The sequence below is a fragment of the Neofelis nebulosa genome, chromosome 16 (assembly GCF_028018385.1).
Source record: "Neofelis nebulosa isolate mNeoNeb1 chromosome 16, mNeoNeb1.pri, whole genome shotgun sequence".
In the NCBI taxonomy this organism is placed as follows: Eukaryota; Metazoa; Chordata; class Mammalia; order Carnivora; family Felidae; genus Neofelis; species Neofelis nebulosa.
In genome coordinates, this window is record NC_080797.1 from 29816575 (window position 1) to 29833961 (window position 17387).

General features: G+C 38.7%; 1 protein-coding gene across 1 annotated transcript in view; it reads right to left on the reverse strand.

Annotated features, from left to right (window-relative positions):
- Positions 1-17387, reverse strand: part of LOC131496946 (uncharacterized) — a 120766-nt gene that overhangs the window by 36390 nt on the left and 66989 nt on the right. Inside the window, exons 22-26 of the mRNA XM_058702823.1 lie at positions 14021-14074; positions 8525-8629; positions 7700-7753; positions 5796-5900; positions 3190-3243 (exon numbers count right to left, since the gene is read on the reverse strand). Coding sequence (XP_058558806.1) covers positions 3190-3243; positions 5796-5900; positions 7700-7753; positions 8525-8629; positions 14021-14074 — 372 coding nt within the window. The remainder of the gene's footprint in view (positions 1-3189; positions 3244-5795; positions 5901-7699; positions 7754-8524; positions 8630-14020; positions 14075-17387) is intronic.

Sequence of the window (17387 nt, forward strand, 5' to 3'; positions counted from 1 at the left end):
GTGTTCTATACCATTTCCCAGATATTCCCCAATGGGATTAAGTTCCAGTTATCTTCTTGGTAACTTGCCTGATAAACACATACTTTATTTGCTGCCTTCATTCACTTCTCTACTCCCCTATCTGTGTTTCTTGGACTCACCTCCCAAGTAAACCATCTGCCTGTATGATATTTGTCTCAGGGTTTGTGTCTGGGGGCACCCAACCTAATCTACTTATTTGACTTTTAGGACACCATATTCTCTTGGTTTTCTACCTACTTCACTGGTCACTTTTTCTTGGTCTTTTTTGCTTTAACACTACTTAAAAAAATTAATGTATTTATATTTTGAGAGAGAGAGAGAGAGAGAGAGAGAGAGAGAGAGAGAAAATGTGAGCAGGGAAGGGGCAGAGAGAGAGAGAGAGAGAGAGAGAGAGAGAGAGAGAGAGAGAATCCAAAGCAGGCTTCGTACTGCCAGCATGGAGCCTGATGTGGGGCTTGAACTCACAAACCATGAGATCATGACCTGAGCTGAAACCAAGAATTGAACACTTAACCAACTGAGCCACCCAGACGCCCCTGCTTTAACACTCCTTAATGCTGAAGTCTGACAAGATCACTCCTTAGTTCTCTTTCATTCTCTATCTATACTCACTCACTCATTGGGTGAATTCATTCAATTTAATGGCTTTAAATATCATCTATATGCCTATGGCTTTCAATTTTATATTTTTAGCCAAGATATCTTTCTTGAATTTGTGACTTACTGGTAGCTTTGTACCTGTTATCTCTATTTGGGAGTCTATTAGGTATCTTAAAATATCCCAAACTGAACTCCTAAGTTTCTTCCATCTAAACCTGTATTTCAGGCAACTTTCTCCAGACTCTGATGATGTAAAGTCTATCCTTTCAGTTGTTCAAGACAAAAATCTTAGAATCATTCCTGACTTCTTCCTTTATCTAGTTGCTGTCAGGAAACCCTGTTGACTTCTTTTATTATTTTTTTTAATTGAAATAAAATTGGCATATAACATTACTTTAGTTTCAGGTATACAACATAATGGTTTGATGTTGGTATAAGTTATGAGATGATCACCACAATCAGTCTGGCTAAAATCCATCAACACAGTAGCTCCTTTTAAAATATATCCAGAATCCAGCTACTTTTTAATCATCTTCATTGCTTTCTACCCTGGTATGAATCACCATCATTTCTAACATCAATTACTTCAAAAGCCCTTTTAGGGTTTTAATTCCCTATTCTCTACCTCCCCGAGTCTGTTCTCCCCATAGAATCCAGGAAGATCTGATGAAAACATAGGTCAGATCATATCATGCCTCTACTCTAAAACCTGCAATGGCTTTCCATTTCTCTAAAACAAACAAACAAACAAACAAACAAACAAACAAACAAACCAAAAAAAGAAAGCCCAAGTCCTGGAAGGGCTTTCATGGTCCCGACTAATCTTGCACCCATCACCTCTTTCTCCTCATCTCCTATTACTATTTTCCTTCCTTATTCAGCTTCAGATACATTGGACTTCTTGCTTTCTTTGAGTAGTCCAGGTATGCTCCTGCCTTTAGGTCTTAGTCCCTATTCCCTTTGCCTATAATTCTTTTCCTACAAGTCCCCACATGGACAAAACCCTTACCTCCTTCAAGTATTTGCTCAAATGTCACCTTCTCGGAGGCCTGATTTTCTGTTTAAAGCCATAAGTGCCCCTTTCCCCAAATACACCTTCCCCTTCCAATGTCCTTTAGTATACTTTTCATTTTTTCTATAGCATGTATCACTTTCTAACATACTACATAATGACTTATTTATTATGTTTATTGTTTATTGCTTGTTTCCCCTGCTAGTGTGTAAGCTCCAGAGAAGCAATAATCTTTGTTCTGTTTGCTCTTATATCCTAAGTGTCTAGAACAATGCCCACATTTAAATGCTGAGTAAATAGTTGTTAAATGAATAAGTGGAGGGAGGAAACACTATTGTGTTAAAAATATAGTTCCGTATAGGGAAACAAAAGCAAACCTGAACTACTGGGACTTCATCAAGATAAAAAGCTTCTGTACAGCAAAGGAAACAAAAAAACTAAACGGCAGCCTATAGAATGGGAGAAGATATTTGCAAATGACATATCTTATAAAGAGTTGGTATCCAAAATCTATAAAGAACTTATCAAACTCAACACCCAAAAAACAAACAATCCAGTTAAGAAATGGGCAGAAGACATGAATAGACACTTTTGCAAAGAAGACATCCAGATGGCTAACAGACACATGAAAAGATGCTCAACATCACTCATCATCAGGGAAATACAAATCAAAACCATGATGAGATACCACCTCACACATGTCTGAATGGCTAAGATTAGCAACCCAAGAAACAACTGGTGCTGGTGGGGATGCGGAGACAGGAGAACCCTCTTGCACTGTTGGTGGGAATGCAAACTGGTGCAGCCACTCTGGAGAACAGTATGGAGGCACCTCAAAAACTAAAAATAGAACTACCATACAACCCAGCATTTTAACTATTAGATATTTACCCAAAGGATACAAAAATACAGATTTGAAGGGGTACCTGCACCCCGATGTGTATAACAGCATTAACAACAATAGCCAAACTATGGAGACAGCTCAAATGTCCATAAACTGATGAATGGATAAATGGATAAAGATGTGGTGTGTGTGTGTGTGTGAGTGCGTGTGTGTGCATGTGTGTGTGTGTGTGTGTGTGTAATGTAATATTACTCAGCCATCAAAAAGAATGAAATCTTGCCATTTGCAATGACACGGATAGGGCTAGAATGTATAATGGGAAGCGAAATAAGTCAATCTTCAAGATTTGTCAAGAGACAGACAAATAGTAGATATTTCACTCATATGTGGCATTTAAAAGACAAAACAGATGAGCACATGGGAGGGAGTTGGAGAAGAGAGGGAAACAAATCACAAGAGATTCTTAAGGAAAGGGAACAAACTGAGGGTTGGTGTAGGGAGGTGGGTGGGAGAGGGCTAGATGGGCGATAGGTATTAAGGAGGGCACTTGTTGTGATGAGCATTGGGTGTTGTGTGTAAGTGGTGAATCACTGAATTCTACTCCTGAAACCAATATTGCACTGTATGTTACCTAAATTTTAAGTAAGAAAAATAGTTCCATATAAAACTTTAAGATCACATAATATAATCCTCATTGTAACATCTCACTCACCTGTAATATTTTTAACTTCATCCATCAGTACATTTACATCAATCTTCCCATTACCTTTAAGATAAAAAAGCATGAAAAAGATTTTTAGAAAAATGATATAAAAATTTTAAATTGTGAAATAGAAACCCTAAATTCAGCCACTTTGAGACACTTTCCCTAGAAGTTTATTATTTTTTTATGTCATTAACTTAAATTAATATAGCTCCTGCATTTTACATTATCAAATTACATACAGCACAATGCATGAGCAAAGTTTAACGCACTCTCCTTTCCTTCAAGACAATCTATTATTTACTAGGTTACTCTTTTGCAGGCACGGGTCTGAAATTTTTTGAGTTTAAAAATTTTGTTTAAAAATGATGTTTCGGGGCGCCTGGGTGGCTCAGTCCGTTAAGCGTCCGACTTCGGCTCAGGTCACGATCTCGCGGTCCGCGGGTTCGAGCCCCGCGTCGGGCTCTGGGCTGATGGCTCAGAGCCTGGAGCCTGCTTCCGATTCTGTGTTTCCCTCTCTCTCTGCCCCTCCCCCGTTCATGCTGTGTCTCTCTCTGTCTGAAAAATAAATAAACGTTAAAAAAAATTTAAAAATGATGTTTCCATTTTGTCAGTGCTGACTTTCCCTTTGGGCTTCTGATCACCTTAGCATCAAGTGATCCCTGTAAAGGATAGAGTGCTGTACGCATGTCTAGCTGCTCTCAGGTTGCCAACATGATAATCATCATGTTGATATGTTCAGTTACATTCCCAGGTATGATGACAAAACTCTTGTACAGCACCCATTCTCAACTGAAAGACTTATTCATAGACTACGTGCTTAGTTTCTTTAGGCTATTTCTCAATTCTGAAGCTACTGGAGGTCAATGGATACATTTTTAGTAGTTTGTAATATTGCAAGTTTGAGAAGCACTGGGTTGGGATGTTAAGATAGTAGTTAAAAGATGCAATTACTCTCATTGGCAAGATTCAGTTTGGAACCTGAGAGCCGTCTGTGGACATACTCATTTTCCACTTATGACTTGGTCAAGGGTGCCAATCCGTCACTCCTCAAACATGTTCACACTCTTGTTTTAAGTGTAGTAATAATTCTAAGATTGTCAATTCCTCCAAGAGTGAGATACCAAGAATCACTTTGTATTCCTACTATTACCTTAGCATTAGTTTAAGAGTTTGCAAAAGATTGATACTAAATTGATACTAAAGATTGATACTAAACACCATTTAAATGCTTCCTAAATAATTAAGTTCCAGTAGACCGCAAACATATTGTAGAGAATGAAGTAGCTTTAAAACCAGTTTATATTTCAAGTTCTTAGATATGGAATTTTTCCTGGCTTGTTTTTTTTATGTCTTTTCAGTTATAATGATCTTTTATTGGTATCCTTTTATAGTTTTAGAGCATCTATGATGATGATGATGATGAATACCATTATATTATGACTTTTACACAGGATAAGGAAAAACTTTTATTGGAGAAAAATCTGTTCCTATAAAGGACAGATCCTATAAGGTCTTTTGCTTTGTGTGTCTCTTAATCAGCTTCACTGAGGCCTATCAGGCCCCTGAAACAGTTTTCCCTATTTCAGATGGTTCCACAGATGTACAAAGTAGTCCACAAGAATTAGATTAGAACTAGCCTCATTTTAAATCACTGTGCTGGTATCTTTTCTCATGTTTCAGGACAGTAGAAAAACAAGGCAAAGACAAATATCTGTATTTATTGAACTGGCAGGTTAAGAGAGCTATGAAAGGGATTAAAAACCAGAAAAAGCCATTTTTGGGAAAACCGCTTACCTCTTACTAAGGCAAAGTTTCCGAGGCTCTAAAACAGTGTCTGACATATTATAGGCATTCAGTTAAAGTTTATGGAATAAAAGAGTGAAAGGTACTACTGGTTTAGAAAAGCCCACGTTCATTGACTTGGATCTTGTATCTTCACTCCTTCCTCAAAGGGGCAGGTGTCAAAATTTCCTCATGAATGTTTCTCAGTTCTACCAGCATGAGAACAGTCTGATATATGCCAAGTTTAATTAATTCTGTTGACCACTACTATGTATCCTCTTAAATTTCTTAGTTCTAGTAGTTCATGGCAGTATAGCAGAGTGGTTAATAGTTTCTGGAGCCAGACTGCCAGCCCACCACTTACTAGCTCTATGACTTTACACAAGCTACTTGAGTTCTCTGTGCCTTAGTTTCCTTATATGTAAAATGGGAGTAAAATTAGAACCTGCATTATAAAGTTGTTTGCAAGATAAAATAAGACGATATATATGAAGTGCTGATGATAGTGCCTTACACATTTCAGGACCATGTTGCTCATTGCTGTTTAATGCCGGTTAGTGGTAGGGACTCAAAGATTAAAATCTTGAGTATTCTCCATTGAACCCTGGCGTTCCCTGTGAAGAGTGACACTTGCCATGTATACTGGGCACCATTCTTGGTGATACTTCCCAAGTGAGAGCCATTTAGCTTAGTTTAGTAGCTATGTGAAAGGCCTCACTCTTTCTTTTTATTCTCAGATACATCATATCTTCAGGTAGGTAGTCCAGGCCTGATACTAGCCTCAAGTCCAAAGTTTGGCTAAAGAGTATATTGACACCTAAAATTGTCACCATCAGTTGGTAGGAGGTCCTTCAGTTCCTGGATTTTTTTCTTCTTGAGATCAATTCCCATGTTTTTCAGGAAAGTGTCCACCTTATTTAGAGACACCTTCATCCCTTAGGAAAGAAAGGGATGGGATATGAAAAATATTTGTAATGATGTAAAGAGTGGGTTATTATAGATCATGCCTAGGCATCAATACTACATAGACAATGAAGAGCAAAGAACAATTAAACTATCCAACTAAATGTGGTTTGTTGTTATCTAAGTGAGGAATTCCTAAACCCTGATCTATGGAATTCTGTTGTTACTTTTAGGAAAACATTTAAGAGAAGAAAGTGAACAATTAAGGGTATTTGGTAAGTCATAGCACAGACTAAAATCAACCTTTATACATGTGTTTGAACAGAAGAATGTGAAACTTGCTAAATTAATGGACAATTACAAATCCATCCATCCACCCACCCACCCATCCACCCATCTGTCCATTCAGCTAGCCATCCATTGAGCCAGACAGACAGCCAATCCATGGATTTACTCTATCATAATTCTCTGAGACACTTTTTAAGAATATATGCTTCTAGATACTATCCCTGGAAATTCAAGATCAATATGACTAGAAAGGGGCCTAGTGACTTGAATGCTACATATTCCACCCTCCCCCTGGTAATTTTAATATACAACTTTATTTGGGAACCGCTGCCTTTGGGTTACTGTAATGAACCTAAAGCATATGAAGAATAAACACTGACTTAACGAACCATTGGGACATCTGGGATAATAATCTGAAAATTGAAAAATAGGAAGAGTTTTTGAAAATAAGAGCAAAGCCAAAAATGAACCCCTAGGACCTCATCAAAATAAAAGGCTTCTGCACAGAATGGGAGAAGATATTTGCAAACGACATATCAGATAGAGGGTTAGTATCCAAAATCTATAAAGAACTTATCAAACTCAACACCCAAAAACCAAATAAACCAGTGAATAAGTGGGCAAAAGACACGAATAGACATTTCTCCAAAGAAGACATCCAAATGGCCAACCAACACATGAAAAAATGCTCAACTTCACTCATCATCAGGGAAATACAAATCAAAACCACCATGAGATACCACCTTTACACCTGTCAGAATGGCTAACATTAACAACTCAGGCAACAACAGTTGTTGGAGACGATGTGGAGAAAGAGGATCTCTTTTGCATTGTTGGTGGGAATGCAAGCTGGTGCAGTCACTCTGGAAAACAGTATGGAGGTTCCTCAAAAAACTGAAAATAGAACTACCCTACCACCCAGCAATTGCACTACTAGATATTTACCCAAGGGATACAGGTATGCTATTTTTAAGGAACACATGCACCCCAATGTTTATAGCAGCACTATCAACAATAGCCAAAGTATGGAGAGAGCCCAAATGTCCATCGATGGATGAATGGATAAAGAAGATGTGGTACATATATACAATGGAGTATTAGCAATCAAAAGGAATGAAATCTTGCCATTTTCAACTATGTGGATGGAACTGGAGGGTATTATGCTAAGTGAAAGTAGTCATTCAGAGAAAGACAAAAATCATATGACTTCACTCATATGAGGACTTTAAGAGACAAAACAGATGAACATAAGGAAAGGGAAACAAAAATAATATAAAAACAGGGAGGGGGAAAAACATAAGAGGCTCATAAATATGGAGAACAAACTGAGGGTTACTGGAGGGGCTGTGGGAGGGGGGATGGGCTAAATGGGTAAGGGGCACTAAGGAATCTACTCCTGAAATCATTGTTGCACTATATGCTAACTAATTTGGATGTAAATTTTAAAAAATAACGAATAAGATTAAAAATTAAAAAAAAAAGAAAATAAGAGCAAAACCTGATGACCAGTTTTACCTGCCTTTTCAATATGCTTCTTACTCACCTTTGAGAGACTGTAACTCTTTCATCAATCTGTTCATGTACACCCTTCCTTTGGCTGTGGGGAAAAAATAAGTTTCAGGCAGGAGCGTTGATATTTAAATATATAATGAAACATGCATAGGTTCAGAAATGGAGACTTCTAATATTTTATTCTAGAAATTTAAATGATTAAAAACATTTTTTTAATGTGCATTTATTTTTGAGAGAAGAGAGAGACAGAGCGTGAGTGGGGGAGGGGCAGAGAAAGAAGGAGACCCAGAATCTGAAGAAGGCTCCAGGCTCTGAGCTGTCAGGACACAGCCCGATGCAGGGCTTGAACCCATGAACTGTGAGATCATGACCTGAGCCGAAATCAAGAGTGGGACACCCAACCGACTGAGCCACCCAGGGGCCCCTAGAAATGTATATTTCACTTCCAAGGATAAAACTTAGGAGTGGAAACAGCTCTCAATTTGGCGAAATCATTTTGGTGATGGGGGTAGGGGGATGAAACATTCCTTAACTAGGCAGTATTAGTTTAAAAAAAGTCCACATATTCAGGGCGCCTGGGTGGCTCAGTCGGTTAAAGCATCCGACTTTGGCGCAGGTCATGATCTCACGGTTCGTGAGTTCGAGCCCCGCGTTGGTCTCTGTGCTGACAGCCTGGAGCCTGTTTCAGATTCTGTGTCTCCCTCTCTCTCTCTCTGACCCTCCTCCGTTCATGCTCTGTCTCTCTCTGTCTCAAAAATAAATAAACGTAAAAAAAAAATTAAAAAAAAAGTCCACATATTCAACTTCTCTGAAGGCCACTGAGATTTTTCCCCACTGTGGTATTTTTAATGCTCACCATCAACTGGAAGCTTGTTCTGTAGTTTCAGGCCTTCATCTTCTGTGAGTGTTATCCCCATATTTTCCAGTAAAATTTCCAGGTTACTAGTATCGACCTTCTCACCTTTAAAAATTAAAAGGTGGTAAAAGTTGAAAATTTGAAGAATGGTGATCTCATGTTCTAAAAAAAAAAAAAAAAAAGAAAAGAAAAAGAAAAAAAAATCCTGGGGCGCCTGGGTGGCTCAGCCGGTTGAGTGTCCGACTTCAGCTCAGGTCATGATCTCACGGTTTGTAAGTTTGAGCCCCACGTCAGGCTCTGTGCTGACAGCTCAGCGCCTGGAGCCTGCTTCAGATTCTGTCTCCTTCTCTCTCTGCTCCTCCCCACTTGTGCTCTGTCTCTCAAAAATAAATAAATGTAAAAAAAATTTTTTTTAAAAAAATCCCGTTTGTTGATTAAACAATGAAGTAATCCTGACAAGAATGCCAGCTAAGACATCATCTTAGAGCTTTTTGGCTAAAACAATGGCAATCAAATTTAGGCCAGCAGTCTGTAGATGCAAACATTCATGGATGTACAGGTAGAGTGAGAGAATTTATCAGTAAGGCAAACAATGCCGTTGAAATATAATTTTGTGTAAATGTTAAAATCCTGGTGTTGCAAAGTCTTCTTAATTACCTATCATGGAATCATACAGGGCTTTTCTCCAGGGGCTTCTTTCTTTTTTTTAAATTTTTTTTTCAATATTTTTAATTTATTTTTGGGACAGAGAGACACAGAGCATGAACGGGGGAGGGGCAGAGAGAGAGGGAGACACAGAATTGGAAACAGGCTCCAGGCTCCGAGCTGTCAGCACAGAGCCCGACGCGGGGCTCGAACTCACAGACGCGAGATCGTGACCTGGCTGAAGTCGGCCACTTAACCGACTGCGCCACCCAGGCGCCCCCAGGGGCTTCTTTCTTAACCCAAAGTGGCTCTCTGTCATGCCTCAGGGATTTGGTGGGCTTGCCTCCCTCTCTTCTTGGCAGCCTCTACCACCCATAAAGTTTTTTTGGTGGCTAGGAAATTAGATGCAGTCTTCCAAGCTCTCCTGTTTTTAGGCTTGCAGGAAAACTGGCACATAGTTATTTTTATTCTTAGGGCTTCAATGTAAAGTGCTACAATGAGCGAGACAGGGGAACATCAGACTCTCACAGAATCGGTAAGACACAAAGCTAACAAGTTTGTTTGGTAATGGACTTTTAGGAGGGTGGAAATCACCACTTATCCCTGCCCCCCAGTAGCTGTTTCCCAATCTGCTCCTAGGATGGCTGTATGAAACTTTCCTTCATGATGGCTCTTGCCTCTGGCTTGAAGATGCAGTTTAGCAACAAAAACAACAAAATGGTAATTATGTGAGGTGACAAATGCGTTAGCTAACCATATTATGGCAAATATTCTGAAATACGTGTATCAAATCATCACATTGCATACATTAAACGTACACAGTTTAGTTTATATATATCTATTATATCTCAACAAAGCTGGGGAAAAAAAGATGCTGTTTAAGTGGGCAATTTGCACCTCCTAATCATTTCCAATTTCAGGAAAAGAAAACTTGCTTTTAGTCCTCTGGAACCATACTGCAGTACTTCCATTGGGAGGATAATACCTGGGGAGGGAGCCAGTCTTCTGCACAAGTGTCTGGGAGGAAATGTGTACAAGGGTTGCTCTCCCCTAGCTGCTTCAGACTCTTCTGGAAAGCCTTGCACCTTGGAGCTTCTAAAATGCTCGCCCCCCCCCCCCCCCCCCCGTAAGCAGCCAAGGAATGATTCTTCAGATACAACAGAGCAATTTCCTAGTCTGCTAACTCCATCACGTGTTTTTTTTATTAAAAAAAGTTTTTTTTAATGTTTATTTATTTTTGAGAGAGAGATAGAGAGACAGAGCGTGAGCAGGAGAGGGCCAGAGAGAGAAGGAGACACAGAATCTGAAGCAGGCTCCAGGCTCTGAGCTGTCAGCACAGAGACTGATGCACAGGGCTTGAATGCACTAAACCCCCTCCAAGATCATGACCTGAGCTGAAGCCGGATGCTTAATCAACTGAGCCATCCAGGCGCCCCTAACTTGATCACATTTTGACAGACATGGGCCTTCTGCTAGGTTATCAGTCTAACTACCCCTGTCATCTGTATCATTCCCATTCTTCAAAATGTAAGCCCACAAAGTTTTCTATCCTCTCAAATCTATTCTGTGTTTTACCACTTTGATTTTTCTTTCCATTGCTAGCTTTCTTTTCACCCTTCCCACAGTGTCCTCTCAGGCTCATATTTCATTAAATATGAATTTCTCTAAATCTTCAGTCTCTTTATAGACTCTTACCTTCTTTCCTAACTGAACTTTGTTCTGGATAGATTTTCCTTTTGCTTTTCCTTTTCCTTTTCCTTCCCTTCCCATGCCCTCCCCACCCCCTCCCTCCTTCTTTCCTTCCTTCCATCTCCCCTCCCTTCTTTCATTTCCTTCCTTCCTTCCTTCCTTCCTTCCTTCCTTCCTTCCTTCCTTCCTTCCTTCCTTCCTTCCTCCCTCCCTCCCTCCCTCCCTCCCTTCTGAGAGAAAGCTGCTCTTTTTTTTCCCCCATAACTCATTTGCCATAGGGCTTACATTCTCCGAGATCCTATTTGCTGCTTTCTGGCCATACTCAAACCTCTCCTTTTGTGAGAATTATGGTACTTGGCTTTCTTTTTATTGTCACTTACTGACTTCTTGGTCATTTAAGGAGCTTGTCCCATTACTCACAGTCTTCCTCTGCACCCAAATTCCTGGCATCATAATAGGCAATTCTAGTCTTTATATAGACAGTTCATTCCACAACCTGGCCTCTCAATTTCTTGAGCTCCTTAGCCTCAATGATGGTCCCCTAAATCCTATACTACTTAACTATCAAGGACACATCCTGAGCTTTGTCATCACCTGGAAATGCTTTGCCTCTAAAATCTTCAATTGTAGCATACCTACTTTTGGTCGGAACCTATATTCTTGCACTTCTTTTACTTCCTTCCTCCTACCACCTGTTACAGTTTTGATAGAGACTTTCATTCCCTTCTCTCTTGCTTTCCTCCAAGTTCATGCTTTCCATGATAACTTCACTTCCTCTTTTAGCCACACTAGACCACCTAACCACTCTCTTCACAACACCACCATTGTCTTTAGGCTTTCATTCTTTTGGCACATCAGCTTTAAGAATCTCATACTTTGGGGGGCACCTGGGTGGCTCAGTCGGTTAAGTGTCCGACTTCGGTTCAGGTCATGATCTCGCGGTGTGTGAGTTCGAGACCTGTGTCGGGTTCTGTGCTGACAGCTCAGAGCCTGGAGCCTGCTTCGGATTCTGTATCTCCTCCTGTCTGCACCTCCCATGCTCATGCTCTGTCTCTCTCTGTCTCTCAATAATAAATAAATGTTAAAAAAAAAAGAATCTCATACTTTGGGGGGTGCCTGGGTGGCTCAATCGGTTAAGCATCCAACCTCAACTCAGGTCATGATCTCATGGTTCATGAGTTCAAGCCCTGCGCCAGCTTTGGATTCTGTGTCTCCCTCTTTCTGCCCCTTCCCCATTCATGCTCCGTCTCTCTCTGTCTCTCAAAAATAAGTAAATGTTAAAAAAAAAATAAAAAATAAATAAAAAGAATCTCCTACTTTGGTCCAACTGAAGGATATCATAATCATGTGAAAAGTCGCCATTACTTATTTATGGTGTCTGACTTTGGTTAGACTCTTGGCACTTCTCAGCCAGGCTTTCATATATTCCTCATCAACTCTAGTTACTGTTCTCTTATCTGAATTATCCACCATCATAAACACTTTCCTTAAAGTCCTCTACCCCACCACTGGGTCCTTTCTTTTAGTAGATGATCCTGTTTCCTACTATACAGAGGATGGAAGGTTTTAGGTGAAATCCTCTGAATCTTACTTCCACGTCTACCTAGATTCTCTATATCTGTATCCTTCTTGACTCGAGGTCTGCTTGTCTCAGAAAAAGAGGTGGCCTCAGATTCTTACTCACATATTTAACTGCCTAAGGTTCAGTCTCCCTGGAACCTCAAACTCAGTATGACCAAAATGGAAAGTGTATCTCTACTTCTAAATGTATTTTACTGAATTACATTTTTTGGTCAATGTCACTGTCACCCACTCAACTACTCAGCTCAGAAACTGAGGAGTCGTCCTTCATTTCATCCTTTTGCTCTAGCTCTATACAAAATCTACAGTAACCAAATTCTACAGTTTCTATAGCTGTAACATCTCTTCTACATGTTCCTTCCTCTCAAGCCTCACAGAGAATGATTTACTTCTACTCTTTACTGCCTTTCACCTGGACATTTACAACATGCTTCCTAGCTAGTTTCCTTGACTCTATTCTTGTACATACACCTCCCTCAATCCTTTATACTGCTGCTAGAGTAATCTTTCTAATTTACAAATCTAATTACATAGTCCCCTGCTTAAAATCCTGGAACAACTGCCCACTCTGTGCAAAATGAAAGTCATACTTTTTTACTAGGTATTCAAGGTCCTCCGTGAGTCGCCTCCTGTATTAGTTTCCTATTGCTGTAACAAAACAGCAACTACCGAGAACATGGTGGCCTAAAACAACACAGATTTTTTTTCGCTTACAGTTCTGGAGGTCAGAAGGCCAGAATTAGTTTTACTGAGTTAAAGTCAAGGTGCTAACTGGGCTGGTTCCTTTAGGAGGCTCTTGGAAAGAATCCATTCCCTTGCCTTTCCCACTCCTAGAGGCCACTTACACTCCTTAACTTACTCCCCCTCTTCCATCTTCACGGCCAGGAATGGAGCATCCTGCTTCTGTTGTCACATTGCCTTCTACTTTTTCTGTCGTCAACTCTAACCTTGCTTCCCTCTTCTAAGGACACTTGTGATTATATTTAGAGCCCAACTGGATAATCAGGGATAACCTCCTCACCTCAAGATCCTTAATCACATCTCCATGGTCCCTTTGGCTGTACAAGGCAACATTCATTCCCAAGTTCTGGGGATTAGGACGTGGATATCTTTGTGAGTCATTACTCAGCCCACCATATCCTGCTCCTTCCTCTTTAAGTTTATTCTTTGCCAAACTCCTGACAGCATTTATGCTGTAGCCAGCTACCCCAAATTTTTTCTAGTTCCTTAAAGCATCATACAGTTTCTCATTTTGGTGCCTTTTATTATTATTTTCTTCTCTATCAGGAATGCCCATCCTGCTGTGTCTGGAAAAACTGACTTATAGTTTAAGGATCAGCTCTTGTGTTGACCATTCTATTAAAGCATTTCCCAATTTCTCTTCCTCAGGAGCAAATGACCATTCTTCCTCTTCTTTACTTTGTATAGGTTTTTAACATCACCCAATAACATCTTATTGCATTTATTTATATATATTTTTTTCTTGCCCAAGCTACATGACCTCCTGGATGGTTGGTTTTTATAGATCCACACTTGAGATGTACAGATGTTTACTAATGAGGTAATAAAGATCTAACCCACCTGTAAAAATGTTTCCTTCATCCATTACCACATTCACTTCAATCTTCCCCTCATCTGTAAGAGAAGACAGAATTTTGTGCCCAAAACAATAGTAGAAATAGAAGAAAGACAAAGAAGCCACACACTGAAGTACAACACAAAATTCAGCAAATTTTAATGATTTGCTCTAGAATTTTATCCTATTTTTTATCAAATGTAAACGTAGAAAGTCAAAGCTCTGATTATAAAAAAGATATTTCATATGAAGACATCAGTATTTATTCTATTAAGACAAACTGCACATAGTAGAGTACTGCTAGACTGACATTTAAAAAGTAGCCCTCTCTATTTTCAGATCAGGAAGAACTCCATTTTACTGATTATAAGGCTGACAAACACTGTAAAAGGGGTAAATGCTCCAATAGGAAAGATCTGACTTGAAGCATTAATAATGTCTATTTCTGTACTGAAATGACAGGTGACATTTAGCTATGTTCTTCCACCATCTACATTCAACATGTATTTAAAAAGCTTGATCAACCTAAATGAATTTTAATATTTTTTTTTAAATTTTGTATTTTTTAAAAACTTTATTTTGTATTTTCCTCTTAAATGAGGGTATTTAGAAGGAACCATCTGATAGATTGTCAGTGCCTCACAGGAAAATGTCTCATCCATTCTCATGTATTTCAATTAGTCCCACAGAAGACTTAGGATGGTCTGAGATGGGTCTCTAATGCTGCTTCCTGTGGGCTCACTGACCTGAAGAGGGGTACTCAGGGAGATGGCTGACACTTCCACAACCAAAGTCACTGTTGTGGCATTCCAGTAAACTTTCAAGATACCTGGAAAATGTGGTAGCAAAAAATATCTACATCCTTTCATAGGCAGATCAAAAATATTGGGAAATTATATATTTCTAGTAATAAAAAAACTGTCCTATGGAAAATTCACTTTTTCTGGCTACAGCAAAGGCATAATTAAGTGGCATTGTGTTGAGATGAATATAGACTGGTTGTTATTATTACTACTAATAAAAACTCTATGCTAGGAACTTGCAATGTTTAGGAATGGTAGCCATTATTCTGTTTTTAACAAAAGGGAACTAAGACTCAGAGGGGTTCATTTGACCAATCTTGCACAGTTAGGAATTTTCAGTGCTGAGATTCAAATCTGTGTCTCATTCCAACTTCTAAATTCTTTCCACAATGCCATTAATCAGAGGAACAAGTGGGATTAATCTCAGGTTTTTGCTGTTTTTCCCATGAGAATTGTTATCTTGGAAACTTTTCTGAGTAGGTCTTGTGGGTCTTGTATTATGGGGTCATGCTAACATATGCTAGGTGTGAATTATATAATGGCAAAGTACTTTGAAAATTATTCTCCATCTTGACATTGTTTCTGGTAGTTCAGAATCTACTCTAGGTAAATGTTTTTTTTTTTTTTTTTTGTCTCTCTTTTAACACTATTTCCTCCTTATTCTATTTGCTTACTTTCAAACTTTTCTTATAAGCTATTCCCTCCATTCTTCTTCTTCTTTTTTTTTTTTATCTTCTTCTTTTGGTCTGATTATAATCTCATCAGTGCTCTGGCATGTTGCTAAGCTTTGCTGAATCTGTGGATTGGTAACTTCCTATGTAAAGATGAATTATTAGAGTATTCATTTCTAACCATATTCATACATATATCTAGTTGAATGTCATGTAGGTATATTAAAGTCAACATGTCTAAAACTGAAACTGCTCTCTTGACACTGTAACCTGAACATCTTCCTGAATTCTCCAATTGGCTTATGATATGACTGATGACCTAGCCACCAAAAGGTCTCTGTTTTCTTAAAATTCTTATTTTTCATAATTCACATGTAATCAGTCATCAAACCTATTCATTTTAATTCTAAAATATTTCCCAAATCTCTTATCTGTCATTAAGTTTACTTCCCTTGCTCAGGCCTTATCATCTCTTGTTGCATCATAGCAATATCTTTCAAATTTGAGTCTTCGCTTCCAATAGTGCCTCCTACATTGTCATCAGTATTGACTTCCAAAAGAGAAATACTCTAGAAATATCATTGCCTATAGGATAAAGTCTAAGATCAAGGAGAAAAATAGACAATTCAAGAACAATAGTTGGGATTTCAATATTCCACTCTCAATAAAGGATAGAACAACTAAATAGAAAAATCAGTAGCATAAAGGAGACTTGAACAATATTATCAACCATGAGAAATTCTTTAGGGTATACCAGGCCATAAGTCTCATTCAATTTAAAAGGACTGAAATCATAAAAAAGTATGTCCTCTGACTATCGTGGAATTAATTCAAAATCAACAGCAGGAGAAAATTTGGGAAATTCACAAATATTTGGAAATTCAAAAACACATTTTGAAATAACCCATGGATCAAAGAAGAAATATTGGAAATTAGACAGTATTTCTAACTGAAAATGAAAACACATCATATTGAGATTTCTGGAATGCAGCTAAAGTAGTGCTTTGAGGAAAATTTATAGTCGTAAATAAACACCTATATTAGAAAAGAAAAATTTCAAATTAATAATCTAAATTATCATCTTAAGAATCTAGAAACATAAGAGCAAATGAAATCAAATGTAAGCTGAAAGAAGGAAATAATAGAGATTAGAGCTGAAATCAATAAAATGGAAAGCAGAAAACCAATAGGGAAAATTGATATTGGCTCTTTGAAAAGATCAACAAAATTGACGAATCTTTAGCTGGGTTGACCAAATAAAAAGAGAAAAGACATGGATCAAAATCAGGAGGGATGACATCACCATCAACTCTACAAGAATTAAAAGGATTATAAAGGAATACTGTGAACAACTTCGTGTCAACAAATTAGACATGAAATGGACAAAATGCTAGAAAGGTACAAATTACCAAAACTAATTCAAGAGGATGAAGGCTCAGCTCCACAGCATGGTATAAGGTCTTTCCAGTCTCGGCAGCCTACCTTTCCAGCCATATTTCCTGTTTCTTTACAACATGAAGCATATATTCTAGCCACAAGGAAATACTTGCTGCTTTCCTAACATTCATGGATTTGCATGATTTTATGCTTTTGTATGCATTGCTTTCCTCATCTGGAATGCCTTTATCCCCCCTCAGGTTATCCTTGAGTTTTCTCACATAAGTAAGCACTTGCAAGTATAGGCTCTATATGTACGGTACACGTAGCCTGTGGGTGGGTGCTTGTTTGCTGTGGGTTGTCCCAGCTTTCTTTTCTTTTTCTTTTTATCTTTATTTTTAATTTTTTTTTGAGAGAGAGAGAGGGAGGGAGGGAGAGAGAGAGAGAGAAAATCCTAAGCAGGCTCCATGCTCAGCATAGAGTCTGATGCAGGGCTTGATCCCACCACCCTGGGAATCAAG